The sequence below is a fragment of the Tetrao urogallus genome, assembly GCF_951394365.1.
Source record: "Tetrao urogallus genome assembly, chromosome: 14".
Lineage (NCBI taxonomy): Eukaryota > Metazoa > Chordata > Aves > Galliformes > Phasianidae > Tetrao > Tetrao urogallus.
This window is the reverse complement of record NC_136827.1, coordinates 2,862,932-2,880,537: the sequence shown is the minus strand read 5'-3', so window position 1 is coordinate 2,880,537 and position 17,606 is coordinate 2,862,932. Positions and strand designations below refer to the sequence as shown.

Below are 17,606 nucleotides of genomic sequence, written 5' to 3'. Positions count from 1 at the left end.
GTGTGCTGAGGCAAAGCTTCACTGTGAAGTAGCACGAGCCTCGTCTAGACTAGCTCTGTTGCCTTGCAGGCAAGGTTGTTTGGTCAGCATCACTTAGATTTGAGTTCTGTGCAGCAGGGGTGACCTCCATGTGCTTGTTTCGTGGGCACAGTGTCTTTTGGTGTGTGTCAGCAGTACTGTAAAACAAAGAAGGATCTGGAACGCTGACAGCTTGCTGTAGGCTCACGTAGAAATAGCACAGGAAACCTTGCTACACAGTAAAACAAAGCAGCAGTAGCAGTAGTTGTGATGGAAAGACATAGAAAACAAGAGGACTTTTGAGGCTGTTATCATGGATTTTAGTGCTCTTCATCTTGATGGCATTAGGCACAGTGATTGCTGATGGCTTCTGCTGTAATGCACTCCTGACAACTTTCGATGCAGTAGACAGGATTGACCCAATTTATTGTTGCATCTCTTACTGCTGAGCTGTACACCTAAGGGGCTTCTCTTTAGCCTTGTGAGAAGTGGGACTTGTAAGACATCTGCAGAGACAACACGGTGGGATTGCAAATTGTCCATCTCTGAAAGCAGTAGACTTCTGTAACCTCAAGAAAAGCATAAATCACTGTCCTGGGACGTTCACAGGCAGGTGGTAAGCCTTCTTCGTGTTAGTGAGCTGATGCCATAAGTCCCAGTTCTTTTATACAGAGGCAACCTTGTAGAAAGGCGTCAGCACTGGTGGTGACACAGCTGCATGTGAAGCAGGGATATGGAACTGAATTCCTCCATGTGGAAGAAGTTGCACCCATTGACATTCACTGATGCTTGCTGTACGTTTATGGAGAACAAACAGCAGATGTGAGCACAGTGAGGGGTGGGTGCTGCATTACAGCAATGGTGACAGCAGCAGTGGATCACCAATCTGCTGGTGCAGATTGTTACAGGTATAGCATGCAGGCTCTTGTTCATTGCTGGTGAAAATGCATTGCTACTGGTGGTGATTATGTGGAAAAACGGTGTTCTGTAGCTGAGAGTTTGCTCTGTGAAGTAGTGTTATTGTGCTCTATGTATCTGTTATATTTTCCAGGGAAATAAATAGGACACGTTACTTTTGGAGCAACCTACATATAAAGAGCTGTAATTATTGTTTGTGCCTGGTAAGTGCTTGTACAGAGATATTTGGATTGCTTGCACTAGTTGCAAAGCAGCGCAGAGGTGGTTTTGTCCTAGGAGTAATGGAAGATACTTTGCCTGATGTAAAACTGTGGAGTCTGGATTAAAATGGGTCTTTCCCTCGTCAGACCATATGTTCCTAACTTGAAAGCTCAAATAATTTGTGGATATCTCTGTTGCAGGTGATTTGTAGTGCTAGGATTCATCTTTTTCATTTAGTGAAACATGCTGTTTGACTTAGCCTTGGTCAGTTATTACAGGCGAGTTTGTAGTGTGGCAGCTCTCTGGAGACCCTGCTCATAGCTTCTCGTTGGCCTAAAAGAAAGGATTTAATGATTTTCTTCTTCTATGTTTGGTTTTAGGGTGTAGATATTTTATAAATGTGAGTCAAACTACTTACTGGTGACATTCTACAAATTTTCGTTCTGTTTAGTCTTTGAGTAATGTTTTTAGATTCGTATATGTTATGGCCTTTGGCATTTGGGACTGCTGTGTCTCCAGGATATCTTTGCGGATTTTGTCTTTAAATGGATTCTACAGCTCTTCTGTGATTTATTTTTACAAAAGTGGTGCTGATCCCTGAAATAAGTCCCACCCTTCCTAGCTACACACACCAGCAGTGTAGATGCACAGCAGGAGACCCCGGGGGAGAATACCTGTTGTGGTGGTAGCCAAAGGCTCTGTTACAGCCAGCCAACAATCAGAGTTACTTGTCTTCTGCTCGAGAGCCAAAAGAGCTTAGCTGTATGGATTGATAGGTCTCAGTGATTTGTAAAGTTGATCAAATGGCTTTATGCGTGCTGTAGATCTCTGTAAGTTAAGTAACAGACATAAAATGTCCAAAACCACAGACTTGGATTTGTAACTGCTGTGCAATTGATGTAGATTTGTAGATGCCTTGCTGTGATCAGGATTACCTTCATCAACAAATGCCTTTCAAGAAGGAGGAAGTGGGTGTGAGAAAACCAGGATCTTGAATAGCACCTTGAAATTAATCAGAAACAAACACAGATTACTGACCACACACATATTACTGTCCAATAAGTGAATCTGTACCTTAAATAAACACAACTTTAAGTTTCTGTTCCTATTTGTTTTGACTTCTGTAATTATGACCTCGGAGCTAAGCTTTAACATTCACTTTCTTCATTTCTTCACCTGGTATTTCTGCTTACAGAAGTATTTGTTTGGAAGAAGACTTTTGGGATACTGTGCCCATCCAGGAAATCTCAGCATGATTAGTAAAGGCTTCGTTAATTTTTCCTGATCGCCAAACTGTTGGAATTTTCCTTCAGATGATGTCAATCCTAATGAACACCATCAGTTTGGAAGACTGCAGGAACCAATGGTCTGTGTCGGGACCGCTGCTTGGACTTATAGCTCTAGATGAGAAGGTGAGCATTTAAGAGGTTCTTCCAGGTGCACTCTTTGAAATCATTATTTCACTTCAGAACAAAGCTGCCTGTGGCTTTTTCAAATCCCCTCCCTCTTTCCCTGGAACCTAACTCACTTAGCCCCATGCTAAAGTAAAGCTCAGCTCATGTACCAGGTAATATTTTACAGATTTGTTCACAAAGGCTGATGAGAAAATCTTCTCAAACTTTACCCCAACTTTTACACCCAATCTTAGATCATGCAAATATAGCAAACCTCTTTTTTTTATTATTATTATTAATAGATTTTAAATCTTTGTTTTTCCAGAATAAGGTAGGAATGATAGGCAAGCTCATCTGGCTTTTAGATACAGCACTGAAACAAGAACACTGTGGAAATCACGTCAGAAAAAATTGCTTCCTAGAAAAATAGTTAACCAATTCCTTTTTCTGAAAGGTTTCACAGGAACAAGCAGCTTTGAAGATATTATCTGAGCTCTTACACTTAAGTACCAGCATTGATTGCAATTTGGATTGTGTTCATCTGTGGCAAATCATATAAACCAGGAAATACTCTGCAATTTGCCCTTTCAATAAAATCTGAAACTATGAATTTGGATATACCCATCATGTTTCCCTTGTGACTTAATAGAGACAATATTGTCAGAAATGGAAACCATCTGAGTAAATGAATGCGAATCGATCTAAATGTGTGCATTTTTTTGTATAGCCAGGCATTGTTCCTGAAGATACTGACCTGTTGTATTTGCCACAGTTCAGAGCTGGCTCTAACTTTATTCTGAATTGCTTTATATCTTGGGCAGTCACAAGCCTCAGTGTATTACTGCTTTGGAGAATGAATTGTCTATACAATAAGAGGGTGCTGGAAAAAAATAAGACACTAAGATTAGCAGCAACTGCATACATTAAAATTCAAACTGAAATCCCAGCTATGGAAGGAAACTAATAGAAGAAGAAAATATATCAAGAAGAGAAGCGCTGTCTCATCATTCACCTGTGCTGAAGGATCCAATTTTAGCCATATCCAATAGCACTGTCATTCATCTTCTTGGTGTGTTATTGTGATTTAAATCCAGGCTCTATAAGAGAGAGCAGTTCTTTTAAAATGATTGAGAGGGAATAAGGGCAAATTCAGTGTTTAGGAAAACTTTATGACATCACAATATTATACTTTACAGATGGAAGCAATATTTCCTACTTTGGAAGGAAAACTAATCATTTTCTATCTGCTCTGAGTCACTGCATCATTATAAAAGTGGGAAATAAGTAGCTTTGTGCGTTCCCAATCTTGTTCAAGACGACACTTTTGTTTATATAATGCTTCTGATTTATAGCGTTTAAGTATTAGCCTGACTACATATTAATTATGTGTTTTTTGATGTTAGCTGCTTCCGTATGAGAAGAAATTAAATATTTCACTTGAAGATAAAACTGTGGAGCTGTAAATCACAAGAAATAAATCTGTGACTGGCAGAATATTCTTTTTACTGAAATTAGACTGGTTCTAATGATTGTGTGTTTTGCTTAGCAGACACAGGTACGTACAAGCGCCGTTACTTATCAGCAAGCCTTCCATTTCTTTTGGAAGGATGGAGAACAGGAAATATAATTCACAATATTTGCATTGCCCGTTTCGCATGGAGCATATTATTTTGTGTTCAGAAAAAAGTAGGTGATGTACTCAGATGTGGCTGTAAGAGTCATCTTTCCTCGGCTCGTTTCAGTACACCGCCAGCTTATTTATTGGAAGCAGATTGCTTTATTTCAGGTGGGGTATCAGTCTGTACAGTTCCTGTGGTAGCAAGCACACATTAACCACATTTTACTTTTATTGTTTGTTCTCGTCTACTTTCGTTTTAATGATACTTCCCTTGCTGATAGTTCGTCTCAAAGGGAAGGCGGCAGGTTTACCTGGGGACTCAGAATAGCTAGGATTCATACTTGCTTGTCCTTGTAGGCTGAGTTATGCCAAAATGGGAGTTGTATACAGAGCCCACCCTAAAACAATGCTAAATCTTTTGAGACAGCATCAGCTTGCTATCAAATGAGATGGTTTCCAGTGGCTCCTGACATCGTTCCTCTCCCAAAGTGAGGCAGCAAGTTTAATTTAAATCCTGATGGCAGCCAGGATCCTGGCATCTCCTTCTTGCTATTCTTCAACAAAGAAGATCACAAGCATGTGTGTGCATGGGCAGAAGTGATGTTATTGCAGAGAAGCCCTAGAAGCCCCTGGGCTCAGAGCAGCTCTGTAGTGCTGGAGCAGCGATGCCATGGGAGAGTCCTCAGCAGAGGCTGTCGGCGGGGATGTTGGACAGAGGTGTAATTCCTTGCTGTTAGGGAGGGTATTGGTAAGACTTTCTGTTGTGGGGTTGACGAAAGAAGCTCTTGGAACACCTCTGTTCCAAAACTGTAAGTACCAGAGAGGATCTCAGGATTGCAGCCTTTTCTAGACTGAGCTCTGCATTTGTCACCTTGAGAGAATGCTTTGGGGAATGCTTTGGGGAACGTGTTTGTTGCAGACAGATATTTCGTCTTTTACTCCTACGTGTTTTTCAAGTTTGAGTTCACACGTCGTTTGGGATCCAGCTATTTGATCAGCAGGTGCTGTAGCGACCAGCACAGAAGTGTGATACAGGATGTGTCTGTTTTGAAAGGAGCTGGATTGGGGCTGGTTTTTCACTTCCTATCGTGGAATCATAGAATGGGTTGAAAGGGACCTTACAGCCCACGTATCTCCAGGCTCTGCCATGGGCTGATTGCTGCCCACCAGATCAGGCTGCCCAGGAGCCCATCCAGCCCAACCTCGGGCACCTCAAGGATGGGGCACCCACAGCTCCTCTGGGCAACCTGCCCCAGTGCCTCGGCTCTGAGTATTCCTATCATCCTACTGAGTTGTCATGGGCTTAAAACTAGAATGCCCTGATTTTACTACGTTTTCTTTTCTCGTATTTTTGCATTAATACAAGAGAGCTGCATTTTTGGTCAGAAGGAAGCTCATGTTTGAAATTTAACTGGTTTTAAACTGAGGTGTTAAACAAATCCTTGGCATGCATTTTGGCTATCTGTATGATACCCTGGTGTATCCTTTTTTTTTTTTTTTTTTTTTTTTTTTGCCTAGCATTAACTTCAAAAGGCTGTTAACATTTTGCATACTAGAAACTCTTTTCAGCCTTCTTTAATGAGTTTTCTTGATGTGCAACTGAAATGTGGAGATGAGGTTAGGCTTTCCTCCATCAGTATGTGTGCCTTTGACCAAACTAGCTTAGCAGTTGTCAGTGTGGTCGCTTAAGCTTTTACCTCTTAATTTCTGTTGTCATTCTTGAACCAAAAGGCCACATTCATTTTAGAGTGGCTTCTGTATGTCTGACTTGGTTACTGATGGTAAAACTTGGACTGGTGGAACTGTAGCAGTGTCTGTGGACGGAACTGCTATCCTGCCTCTCGAATGAGGAGGTGTGGGGAAGGTACTGTAGAATGGAGTGGAGACCACCAGCAATATCCTTCTTGAATGCTGTGAACCTCTGCCAGGTGCTCGGGCACAGGTTCAGCAGAATAGTTCATTCACCTCTGAACAGTTGTCTCTCTCAGTGTTCATACTGTGGATGTGCTTATGCCCAAGGCCAGAAGACTTTGGTCTATGTAGTCAGTACAGTAAACACTAAACAGGATTATACAACTTCTTTGGCTACAGGAATAGGGTAGCTGATGACTCTGGAGATTGCATCCCATTCCTTATTGCTAGGCTAACCAAAATTTGTCCAAAGGTGGTAAAAAGTTCTATTTTAACTAGTCTGTAGATCAACCAGGACAGAGTGGATACAGTAATACAGAAAATGTCATAGAATGCCTAGCTTCTAAAGAAGCAAGGATGAGTCTGTCTCATATCAGCAGTACAGTGGATTAGATCCTGCAGTGAGATGTGCAAACTTGCACCATTCAAAAAAGACTTAAAGAGGAGTCGAGGAACATTTATATCACCTCTCTCAGGTGGCTTCATGTGTTGGAGCTCAGAAAGTGGCCCCTCACTAAATTGTAGTCGTGAGGTAGGACTGAAGCTGGTGTGGCTCAGGACACCTAAATCTGCTTGCAGTTTGCCCAGCTCCTCTCACAGAGGGCAGCCTGTGAAGCTTTGTTCAAGAATGCTCCTGGTGCAGGTGAGTAACTGGCTTTAAACTTCCAAATCACATTCCTGAAGTTCTCTGTTTCTTTATCACAGTACTTCAGTGAGCTGAGGGCAACTTTGATAAACAGCCAGCCTGGCAGCACACAGCAAGTCCTTGAGCAGTGCTTCAGGAACCTCATGAAAGGAGTTGAGCAGAAGGTTTCAGTGAAGAACAGAGGCTGGTGAGTTGATAACACATAAGTAGCTGTGAATTACTTCCCTGAGAAAGAAGGGTCATTCCCCATAAAAGGACTTATCCCTAGACTGAGCAGTTGGAGCCTGAATCTGTGGGTAAACATGGCAAGGGTAATTTTTCTGGTAACACGAATCACAAAGTCAACCAATCTTGCCCTCAGTCGAAAAGCAGAGTGGAAGGCGGCAGACTCAGCGTTTCTCCTGTCAGCATTGAATGTTCCCTGTTTGTTACCGGGTGGCTCTGGTCCTGTGGTCTGTGTGCATTACTCTGCCAAAACAAACCCTGAAATTATGGAGACACAATCAAAGTCCCGGCTGCGGGGCTCCCTGCAAGGCCTGAAACAACCTGCAGAATGTCTTGGACAGAATGACTAGGACCATTTGCTGACTTTATTTCTCTAACTTCTTTTCTCTTTGTTGCTGTGGAAATTGGTGATTATTTTTTAATCCTTACATAGTTTTGCATTGATTTTGGACTCTGTTATTTTGTTTCATTTTCCTGTTAAATTCCAGTATTAAAACAAGTTCCTTATGGCCTGACAATCGATGATAGGCAGAGACAGAGGGATCTGGAAGTGGACCCAGAGATGCGCAGATCACATCCTTGGCAGTAACTCTGACAGACTTTGTGTAACTTGTTCTGGGTTGGGAGAAAACTGGGGGGAAAAGGCAGAAAGGCATCAGAAAGGACAGGAGTGCCCGTTAAAGAAAGAAAAACGGAGCTGATGGTGGTGAGCTGTAGGACATGGGCTGACTTTGCAGCTGTGAATGCCAGGGGAGTCATTTGACTCAAAAGTCCTTCTGGATTACGTAAATAAGTAAAACCACACAGAAAGAGAAGAAATATGAACAGATGAGGAACTGAGCAAAACTCATTCCTAGAACTTGATAGTTTCTTAGTTCTGTATCTATTTATTTTTATTGAAGGCAAGAAGTCCTCCAGATAACACAGTTTTCGGAGGAAAGCAGGCTTTGATGTGCAGGTTCTCTGAGCTGCCTTATTCCTAGAAGCTGGACTTTAAGGGCAGAAGGGGACTGCTGGATGTGCTAGTGTGGGCTGAGGGGGGAGGGATGGCAGGAGGCTGGGCCCCCCACACCAGCCATGAGCCGGGCAGCAGGGATGTGGCTCTCCTCTCCCTGCCCTCCCTGCTCAGGGAGCAGACAGGGGCTTCCATCATGAGGGCTGCTGGCAAAGATTAGATTTGGCAAGCGTTAGATTTACATATATGTAGATTTAAAGCATATTTTCATCTCTGAGCTCTGTGGAGCGTTGTCAGATGGGCGGTGGTGTGGAAGCTCTCAGGGAGCTTTTGTGGAATTGCAGCAGGGAGAGGTGGGTGCAGGTGTGAGGGGGACGGGGATAATTCGGTGAGACGAGCAGCTCGTCTGTCTGGGTAGCATCCGCCTGTCTAACTTAGGAAGACTTCTAAGCCATCACTTCCCAGCAAGCAGCATGAGTTAATACATGGCCGTTCTGTTTTCAGCCCTTGATTCGTAATCCCTGTCTGATTTATTCTGTGGAACAGGAGGCTTCTTTTAACGTTGATTGTTTAAATTTGAGCAGAAATCAATTTCCATTAGTAAGGAAATAAACACAAAAGTAAAAAATTATGAATAGAATAAAGAATGAACTCATAATTGCATCCTGTATTTCCACACACTTTACCACACTGCAGTTATGCATACTCATCAAATACAGTGCTGTGGAGGTAGGCAGGAAGGATTATTTCCCTGTTCCTGCCAGGAGACCTGGCCTGAGCTCACGTCAGTTCCACAAGCACCTGTCCATGCAGCCCTGTGCAAGAAGGAGCCCCAAGGAGCCATTCTTTGGCAAACTTTATTAGCTTTGCTCTAGCAAACCAGCAAAGTCTGACAATCAAAGCAGAGAGCATTGAGGCTACAAACAAAAGATGACCCAGAGACCTTAAATGCAGCGTGCTTATATATTTTCCTGACATTTAAAATACTTTTTTAAGCACACAAGCGGTATGTGATAAATGGCAATGAAGTTCTGTGCCAGGTGGGTGCTGGCGCAGTGTCTCACATGAGGAGGGTGGTGGCAGCGGGGCAGCCTGGAGTTGGTGAGCACCTGGGTGCGTCCCAGAGAGCCCTTTGCTGGAGGTTGGGGAGGGTCTGGATCAGGGTCCTCATTGCATTCAGTTCCCAGCAGACTTGTTGTGTGATTCAGACCGTTGGTAGGCTGTTTGTAATGCTGTCCAAATACGCTTCTGAGTTCATTGCTGTATTGCAGAACTCTTTTCGAGAGCACGTGGTGATTTTTTTTCCCCCACTTTCCTCTGTTCTTCTTTCGATTCCATTTCCATCTTCGTTATTCTTTTTACCACTTACTGAGATCAATGTCAAGTCTCTCCTAACCAACTGTTGGGTTTTCTTCTGCCCAGGTTCACCCAGAGCGTGTCAGTGTTCTGAAGGGACGTGGCTGAGGTGCTGCACAGTGAAGGGGCGGCCGATGCGGGCAGCTTGGGAGTGAAGAGCTGACAAGGACTGGGGAAAGCAGAGCTGGCTAATAAATCTGTTCTGAAAGCTTTGGAGCCTTGTTATATTGTTAGATTTTGACCCTTGCGGAAACTACTTTTTTAGTTAACTTCTGCCATTCTATATCTCTGGTATAAACGTAAGGCTTTGCAATAGTGAAAGCAATGTGAAGTCAACATTTTCTGCCTTTCTTAGCAAAATTTACTATCTTGTTCTTTTATCTTTATGAAACGGTGTACAAACAGTACTTAACCAAAGAGCATGACAGTGTGCATGAGGAAATGGAAGACTACAGGTGAGCACTTTAGACTCTTAAGTATGGCCAGGAAATTAAGAATGTTGCATATAATATAAGAGAGCTGATGGAGCTGCCGTTACTGAAACACTGGTGGGATCTGAATTTCAGCAGCACGAGTTCTCCAGGTCCTTGGAAATGGGGAGAGGGGGGAAACCAGGGCAGAAAGAAGTTGCTAAATGTTATGATGCTGTTTAAACAGGATTAAATGCATCCACTCCAACAAAAAAAAGCAAGCAGATCCAAAGACGTATCACTCATACTTACATGGCTTCTGGCACGATGAAGATGAATACATGCATCTAAACCAGCAAACTTGGCAGATTTGTCTTCACCTCTCAGAGGTGGTGAAGAGCTCGGTGTGTACCGACCAGAAGCCCTCCTTGGGTCTGCAGTACACACACACACACACAGCACTGCTCTGCACAGCACAGTGAAGGGCCTGAGGTGGGCACAGGGTGCCAATGATGAATGAAGCAAGATCTAACAAGAATCAGAACTATTTAAGTAATAAGTCGATCAGTTGATAACATACAAAAGCTATTCCGTGCAATTAGATACTGTTGGCATTGGGCTGGGCTTTCTTTTTCCTTAGGCAAATAATTGGTTGCCTGCACAATGAGGAAATGAGTTGTCACTCTTAGGTTCTACAGGCTGCACAGCTGAAGCCATTCCCTGCTGTGTGTGCAGCCATGTCCGTCTGACAGAGGGAGGTCCTGCCATTCCCCTGCAGGTGGTTCCAGGGCTCTGGGTAACTTGCTGTTGAAACTTTCCATCACCTCCCAGCCCCACGTTGGCATTTAGAGGCTCGGATGAAAGAGGCTGTGCTCAGCGCCCAGTCCTCGTGCTGGTTTGTTAGCGGCTCTGCTGGGAGCAGAAGGTGGGCATGGTGGAAAGCAGAGCTCCGTGTGTCCCCATCACTCAGCATTCAGACTCAGGGCTTGCGTTCACATAAGGCTGCTGCCTTCTGTGGCACTTCTCGAATTCCGCTTCTAACGCTTCCCAGAACTGACATCTTGTAAATGGGGCAAACTGGATGTGTGTATTTGAGCAGCATTCCAACTTTGGTTAACAACTGACAGCAGGACCTTCTTTAGAGAAGCTGGTCGTATAAACAGGCTTGATTTTTGGTTTGGAGATGGATGGCAGAACAAGCAGTGTGTTTTATGACTCCAGGTCCTTTGTTGAGAGTCTGTGCTGTCAGCCTTGAGAAGGCCACTGGCAAAGTGGGCACAGCCCAGACTTTCCTCCAATGCCTCCAAAGGATGCGTGATGCCTGGTTGGTTAAATGCATTGTTGCCTTAAGGAGTTTGGGGTTTCTTTGTACTTTAAGAAAAAAAATAAAAAATAAAAAAAAATGGAAACGATGGATGGAGAAAACATCAGGAAGGAGACTGCGTTCGGCCCCCAGTGATTTCCTCTCGAGAAAGCAATGCAAGTCTGTCTTGTTCTGCTGACAGCTTGGGACTGCAGAACGGCTCTGATTCTCCCCCAGATGCATTTTCTGTGGTCACAGCGAGGCACCGACAGCTGCACTGCAGGTGAGCGCCTGCCTTGCAAGGAGCAGAGCAGCCCTGGCACAGGGAGAGCAAAGCCCAGCACCGTCCTGCTGGCACCGGGGGCTCTGAAGAAGCTCAGCCACGAGCGGTGCACACTTTGTAAAGCAGCTCCTTAGACTTGTTAATGCTTTATTGGAGTTTACGATGACAGCGAACCTTTCAAACTGCAGAAGGGGTAACGCGCTTCCTTGCCCCATTAAAAAATAATGTTGGTGTGGATGTGATGTACCACAGTTTAGGCGGCCGTTAGGAGTGCTTCTCTGACAGCGTTCTGTTTGAGGTTTACAGAAAGCGTAATAAAATATGTAAGTTACATTTCTACAGACAAAAGCCATAACATAAGTTATTTATGAGCGTGAGATCCAACCCGTATCACGATAAATAAACCTTAATGGATACCTGCAGCATCCACCCTAATGCGATTTGCCCAACAAAGTCATATTTAGTGTAAGAATCGGGCAGCGAGTGCAGGTTGGTGCGGCAAATAAGAATTAGGAGAGGCTGGCACAGACCGACTGCACCTCGGCAGCCCCAGCCCGCACCGTGCACAGCAGAGCAGATGTCCATGCCCGGCAGCGCTGCCGGGACGTCCCCGCCGGCTCCGGCTCAGCCTGATGTTATCAGAGATGGCAGAGAGGCACCGGGCCCCATCTGCCCGTCACCCTCTGCGATCTCTCCGTTCAGCTCCCTTCCTTCCTTCCCGCCCTCCTCATCCCACTGGGGTGTTGGTGGGCCGAGACGCGGATTTGCAACTAAAAGTTTTGGCTTTCCTAATAGACGTGCCCAAACGTGAGCTGAAGCCACCAGGGCACGCTCGGTGTCCGGGGCTGCACACCGCCTGCAGCTGCTGCCCTGGGCGGGTATTTCGGGTTCTCCCCCTCAGCCAGACAGCGATGCCCAGGGCTGCCCTTCCTCTCCCCGTCCCATCTTCGGGCCGCTCTGTGCTGCTCCACGGGCAAAGACGGCGCCTGAAGGAGCAGCGCGGCCCTCACAGCCCTGCAGCCCGGCGGAATGAGTTGGGGCCCGCTGGGACGGGAGCAGAGCCGGTCCTCGGGGCAACGCGTGGATTCCTGCATGCTGAAGAGCGGCCTCGAGCAGCGGAGCATCACGCTCGGGATGAGGCAGTGCCTCCAGTGCCCTGAAAGGAGCGGGGATTTCTTGGCGGCGGCGGGACGGCCAGCTTAGCAGCGGGTGGGAGATGCGCTCCGTGCGGTGCCGGTGCCGCGGCAGCCGCGGGCCCCACGCGAGGGGCAGCGCGAGGCGTGGAGTCGTGCAGGGCGGGCGTCGGGAGCACGGAGCAGCGCGGGGAGAGCTGAGGGGCAGCGGCAGCTCCAGGGTGCCGGCCCCGCTTGCGCTCAGCCGCGCAGCTCCGCGGTGGCACCGACGTGCCCGTGGTTTGTGAGTGCCGGGGGAGCCCCGCGGCGCTTTCTCTCGGTGTCGTTGCAGACATCGTTCCCTCTCACCTTAGAAACCAAACGCTTTACAAATAATTAGCGGTAAGCATTAAATAAGACAGGTGTAGCGGCTCACTCGGCTCACGTTACGACAACAAACTTCCCACCGAGGATCTCGCAGGTCGGACATCGAGCCGTACCCCGGCTACCCGCGCAACTCCGCCCGGCGGTCCCGGGGGAGCGGGCAGATGCCGGCACCTTCCTGCTGCGGGTTTCGTTTCCGCACCGCTGCCGTTGTGCGGAGGTGCTCGCGGGGAGAGGCGCTGCTGGAGACGGGCGCACCGGAGCCGCACGGCTCGTCCTGCGGGGGGAGCGCTCCTTGCGGCGGCACCGTAACGCGCGTGGCCGCCTCTCGCCGCCCGCCGTCGGGGCCGCGCTGCGGGTATCCGCCGCCCCCCCCAGGCCGAAGCGGGGCAGAGCCGCGCCGTCGGGGCGGGTGTGGAAATAGCGGCTGCGCGGGGTTTGCGCGGGGTTTGCGCGGCACCGTCTCGCCCTGTGTGTGTGTGTATGGGGGAGGGGGGGGGGTTACAGCGGAGGAGGCAGCGGGAGAGCCGCATTTAAGGATACCGTACGTCCCGGGTTATTAATTATAAAACGTAATTAAAGTAAAACTGCAGAACGTCAACATATTAAATTTAAAAGCTAATATTAAAATAGAGTTAATATTTAATCAAGTCGCCGAGCGGTACAACGCCGTGCGCCGACGCTCCGTATTTAACTGTGTAAAACCGGGAGAGTTTTCCCAAAGAAAAATGTATTGTTTAGCTGATTATCAAAGACTCCGTGATATATTATCCATTTCACAAAAATAATATAGATATCTTTTTAAATATAGTAATAAAAACATACTAGCGCCTTTTAAATATACTATTACTTACCACCCCTTTTCATATTGTACTATCACAGACACTTTGGAATTGGTTTAAAAGCACATCATTCATTATTCAGAGCTCATCTTTGCATATTATTCCAGCTCAAGTCTGCCAGGCTCCCTGTGAAATCGTTCACAAAATTGATAACAGCAGACACACACGCAATAAAAAGATAGCCTTGGGCGGCCCGAGTTCCCATTATGCAGATCGAGCCGCAATTTTCTCTAACAAAGCCCCGAGCCGGGGCCGGGCGCCGCTTTATTTATTTATTTACCGCCCGGTCGCAGTTTGTTTTTTGTTTTTGTTTTTGTTTTTTTTTCCTTTTTTTCTCTCCACCCCTCTTTTTTTCTCCCCTTCTCCTCCCCATCCCCCGCCCCGTCCTCGGGACCGGCCGGGAGGCAACGAACCGCCCGGGGCTGCGCCGACCCCGTACCTCACACGGCCGCGGGCGGCGCGGAGCCCCGACGGAGGCGGCGACGGCGGTGCAGCCGCACTCCGAGCCGCGTTGCCCGTCGGGGTCCGCCCGCCGCCTGCACCGCCCGGCTCCGTGTCCGCCCGGCCGTCGGGATTACGCAGCTCGGCGGTAATTGAATCCCGAGCTTTAAAAACTAATAAAGTGCCTCCGTGTCACCGCTCCCGGAATCGCGGGCTCGCCCTACCAGGTGCTGATCAAATACCATTACATTCTATTAAAAGGAAAATTCTATTCCCTGTTTTCATTTCCCTTTATAAGAGGGAAACTAAGTAAATGCATTCGCGCGTTATTTAATTTTTAACGCCTGTAGTCCCATTTGGACGTCGGGGAGCGGCGGCAAACTCACTTAGCGGCCTCGGCCGCCCCGCCGCCGATCGCCGCGACGCCGCCGGGACCTCCGGGCCGGGCGCCGCCGACGGGGCGGACGCGGGCGCTCCGCACCGCGCGAGGCGGCCATCGGGGGGCCGCGCTGGGGCGGCTCAAAGTCCGCGCGCCCCGACGTGCGGCCGCGCCGCCGCTCCGCTCCGGGCCCCGCTCCGCTCCGCCGCCCCGACGGCGCCCCCGCCCCGCCCCGCCCCGCCCCGCCCCGCTTTGTTCGCGCGCCCCCGGTGATGTCACCGCGGCGCGGCGCGGGGCCCCCGCGGTCGGGCGCGGGGCCGGTGCCGTGCGGCGGGAGCCAATGGGAGCGCAGAGGCCGGGCGGCGGCGGCCAATGGCGGCGGCGGGGGCGCACGCGGCGCGGGGCGCGCGGCGGCCCCGAGGAGATGACGGGCGGCTGCCGGGGCGGCGCGCGTTCCGCAAAGTTTCCGCGCGGCGCACGGCGGGGCCGGCCGGGCCGCGGGGCGCGCGGCGGCGGCGCCTTTATAGCGGGCGCGGGGCTGCGCGCGGCGCGGGAGCATGGAGCCGGCGGCGGGCGCGCAGGGCCCGCACCAGCACGAGCCCATCAGCTTCGGCATCGACCAGATCCTCAGCGGCCCCGAGCAGGACGGCGCTCCCCCCCCGCCGCCGCCGCCGCCGCCGCCGCCGCCGCCGCCTCCGCCGCCGCCGCCCCCCCGGGGCCCCGACGGCGCGGCCTTCTTGGGCGGCCCCCGCGGCGGAGCGCCCTACCCCGCGCTGCCGGGCCCCTTCCCGGCCATCGCCGCGCCCTTCGAGGAGTCGGGGCCGTACGGCGTCAACCTGAGCTTGGCGCCCGGCGGCGTGATCCGCGTCCCCGCTCACCGGCCCATCCCCGGCGCCGTGCCGCCGCCCGTGCCCAGCGCCATCCCCGCCGTGCCCGGCCTGGGCGGCCTCAGCTTCCCCTGGATGGAGAGCAGCCGCCGCTTCGTCAAGGAACGCTTCACGGGTGGGTAGGAGCGGCGCGGCGCGGCGCGGCGGGACGGGCGGGCGGGGGGCTCCGTCGGGCACGGAGCGGCCGCGCTGATCGTGAGTTTCCCATCGCGTGCAGCCGCGGCCGCGCTGACGCCCTTCACGGTGACGCGGCGCATCGGACACCCGTACCAGAACCGCACCCCGCCGAAGCGCAAGAAGCCGCGCACGTCTTTCTCCCGCGTGCAGATCTGCGAGCTGGAGAAGCGCTTCCACCGGCAGAAATATCTCGCGTCGGCAGAGCGAGCGGCCCTGGCCAAGTCCTTGAAGATGACGGACGCGCAGGTGAAGACGTGGTTCCAGAACCGGCGCACGAAGTGGCGGTGAGTGAGGAGAGGAGAGGAGAGGAGAGGAGAGGAGAGGAGAGGAGAGGAGAGGAGAGGAGAGGAGAGGAGAGGAGAGGAGAGGAGAGGAGAGGAGAGGAGAGGAGAGGAGAGGAGAGGAGAGGAGAGGAGAGGAGAGGAGAGGAGAGGAGAGGAGAGGAGAGGAGAGGAGAGGAGAGGAGAGGAGAGGAGAGGAGAGGAGCAGGTGGCCCCAGCTTACAGCGGGGAGCGGACAGCTGTGCGGGAATGGGGGTGAGGAAAGGGGAGATGGCGGGAGGCGGTGGGAAGAGCTGTAGGTGCATGTGAAAATTGGGGGAATCGTTGGGAAAAACGAGTGATGGCTGCGGTACACTGAGGGAATCGATAGGGAGTGAGGGGAACTGCTGGAAAGGGGAATGAGTTGTTGTGAAAAACGGGTGGTGGTGAGAAAATTGGGGGATTCATCGGGAATTGGGGGAGTTGATGGGAAAATCGGTAAATTATTGGGATGGTCGGAGGAGTTATTGTGAAAAATGAGGTATGCGTCGGAAAAAAATGGAAGGTGTTACTGAGAAAATAGAGAGAGCTGTTGGGAAATCATGGGAGTGATTGGGGAAATCGGATAAATTATTGGGGGGAAAAAGCGAAGGAGCGGCTGTGAAAAATCAGCCAGCAGTTGGAAAAATGGGGGGAAATATTGGGAAGTTGGGAGGATTGTTGGGAAAACTGAGGGAGGCGGCGTGAAAATTGGATTAAGTATTAGAAGAAATTGGTGAACTACTGTGGAAATAGGGGAAGTAGTGGGAAAATTGGGGGAATGACTGTGGAAATGGATTAATGGATTGAGAAAATTGGTTGAATTATTTGGGAATAAGTGGTTGAATTATTGGGTTCGAACTACTGGGGATAATCGGTTGAATTACTGGGGAAAATTACTCGAACTACTGGGGAGAACCGGAGAGGATTATTAGGAAGACTGGAGGGAGTTACCTGGAAAACGAGGGATTCATCGGAAAGGGGAGAAGTAACCGCAGAACGAGGGAGCTTCCCCAGCCGAGCCGCCCCACGCCGGGCCGTCCTCACCTCCCGGGCCGCACTTTGCGGCCGAGCGGCGCGGAGTCCCGTCCCGTCCCGTCCCGTCCCGTCCCGTCCCGTCCCGTCCCATCTCCGTCCCATCCCGTCCCGTCCCGTCCCGTCCCGCCGGGTGCGCTGAGCGCTGAGCTGTGCCCCGTGCCCGCAGGCGGCAGACGGCGGAGGAACGGGAGGCCGAGCGGCAGCAGGCGAGCCGGCTGATGCTGCAGCTGCAGCACGACGCCTTCCAGAAGTCGCTCAACGAGTCGATCCAGCCCGACCCGCTGTGCCTGCACAACTCGTCGCTGTTCGCGTTGCAGAACCTGCAACCCTGGGAGGAGGAAAGCGCAAAGATCCCGCCGGTCACCTCCCTCGTCTGAGCGCGGCCCCGGCACCAAGCGGACGCGCGGAGCCCCGCGGTTCCCCCCGCGCTGAAGGGCAGCGCCGGGCCGGCGGCACGGGGCCGGGGTGCCGCCGGGAGGGAGAGGCGTTCCTTTTTGTAAGAAGTGTTAATAAGTTAATTTATTTATGCATCGAGATTTTGGGCACTATTAATACGGAATTATATAAACCCTCGATTATTTATATCGAAATCCGGACGTAGGCATTTCGCGTCGGCTTCGGAACGAAAGGCCGTTTTCGTTTTGATTTTTTTTTATTTTTTTTCCCCCCGTTCCGGGGACGGCCTCAACGAGAGGTCCCCGAGCGCAGGGGCCGAGGGCAGCCGGGACGGCTCCGCTCCGCTCCGGATGCGGTCGGTGGCGGCCGCCGCTCCCCGCGATGCCCCGGGGCCGCCCGCCCCGTCCCGCCCC

At 50.4% G+C, this 17,606-nt stretch overlaps 2 protein-coding genes across 2 annotated transcripts in view; both read left to right on the top strand.

The window, feature by feature from the left end:
• RANBP17 (RAN binding protein 17) overlaps positions 1-9,405 on the top strand; it is a gene marked incomplete at both ends in the record, with an annotated part of 146,294 nt that extends 136,889 nt beyond the window's left edge. The window contains 4 exon segments of the mRNA XM_079542626.1: positions 2,451-2,549; positions 6,766-6,893; positions 9,309-9,333; positions 9,337-9,405. Of these exon segments, the coding sequence (XP_079398752.1) occupies positions 2,451-2,549; positions 6,766-6,893; positions 9,309-9,333; positions 9,337-9,405 (321 nt within the window).
• Positions 9,406-14,953: 5,548 nt separating this feature from the next.
• TLX3 (T cell leukemia homeobox 3) lies at positions 14,954-17,174 on the top strand (the record flags this gene model as incomplete). The annotated part of the gene is made up of 3 exons (XM_079542131.1): positions 14,954-15,398; positions 15,501-15,744; positions 16,964-17,174. 3 exons carry the CDS (start codon positions 14,954-14,956, stop codon positions 17,172-17,174), a joined length of 900 nt encoding a protein of 299 aa, XP_079398257.1.
• Between the last annotated feature and the right edge of the window lie 432 nt (positions 17,175-17,606).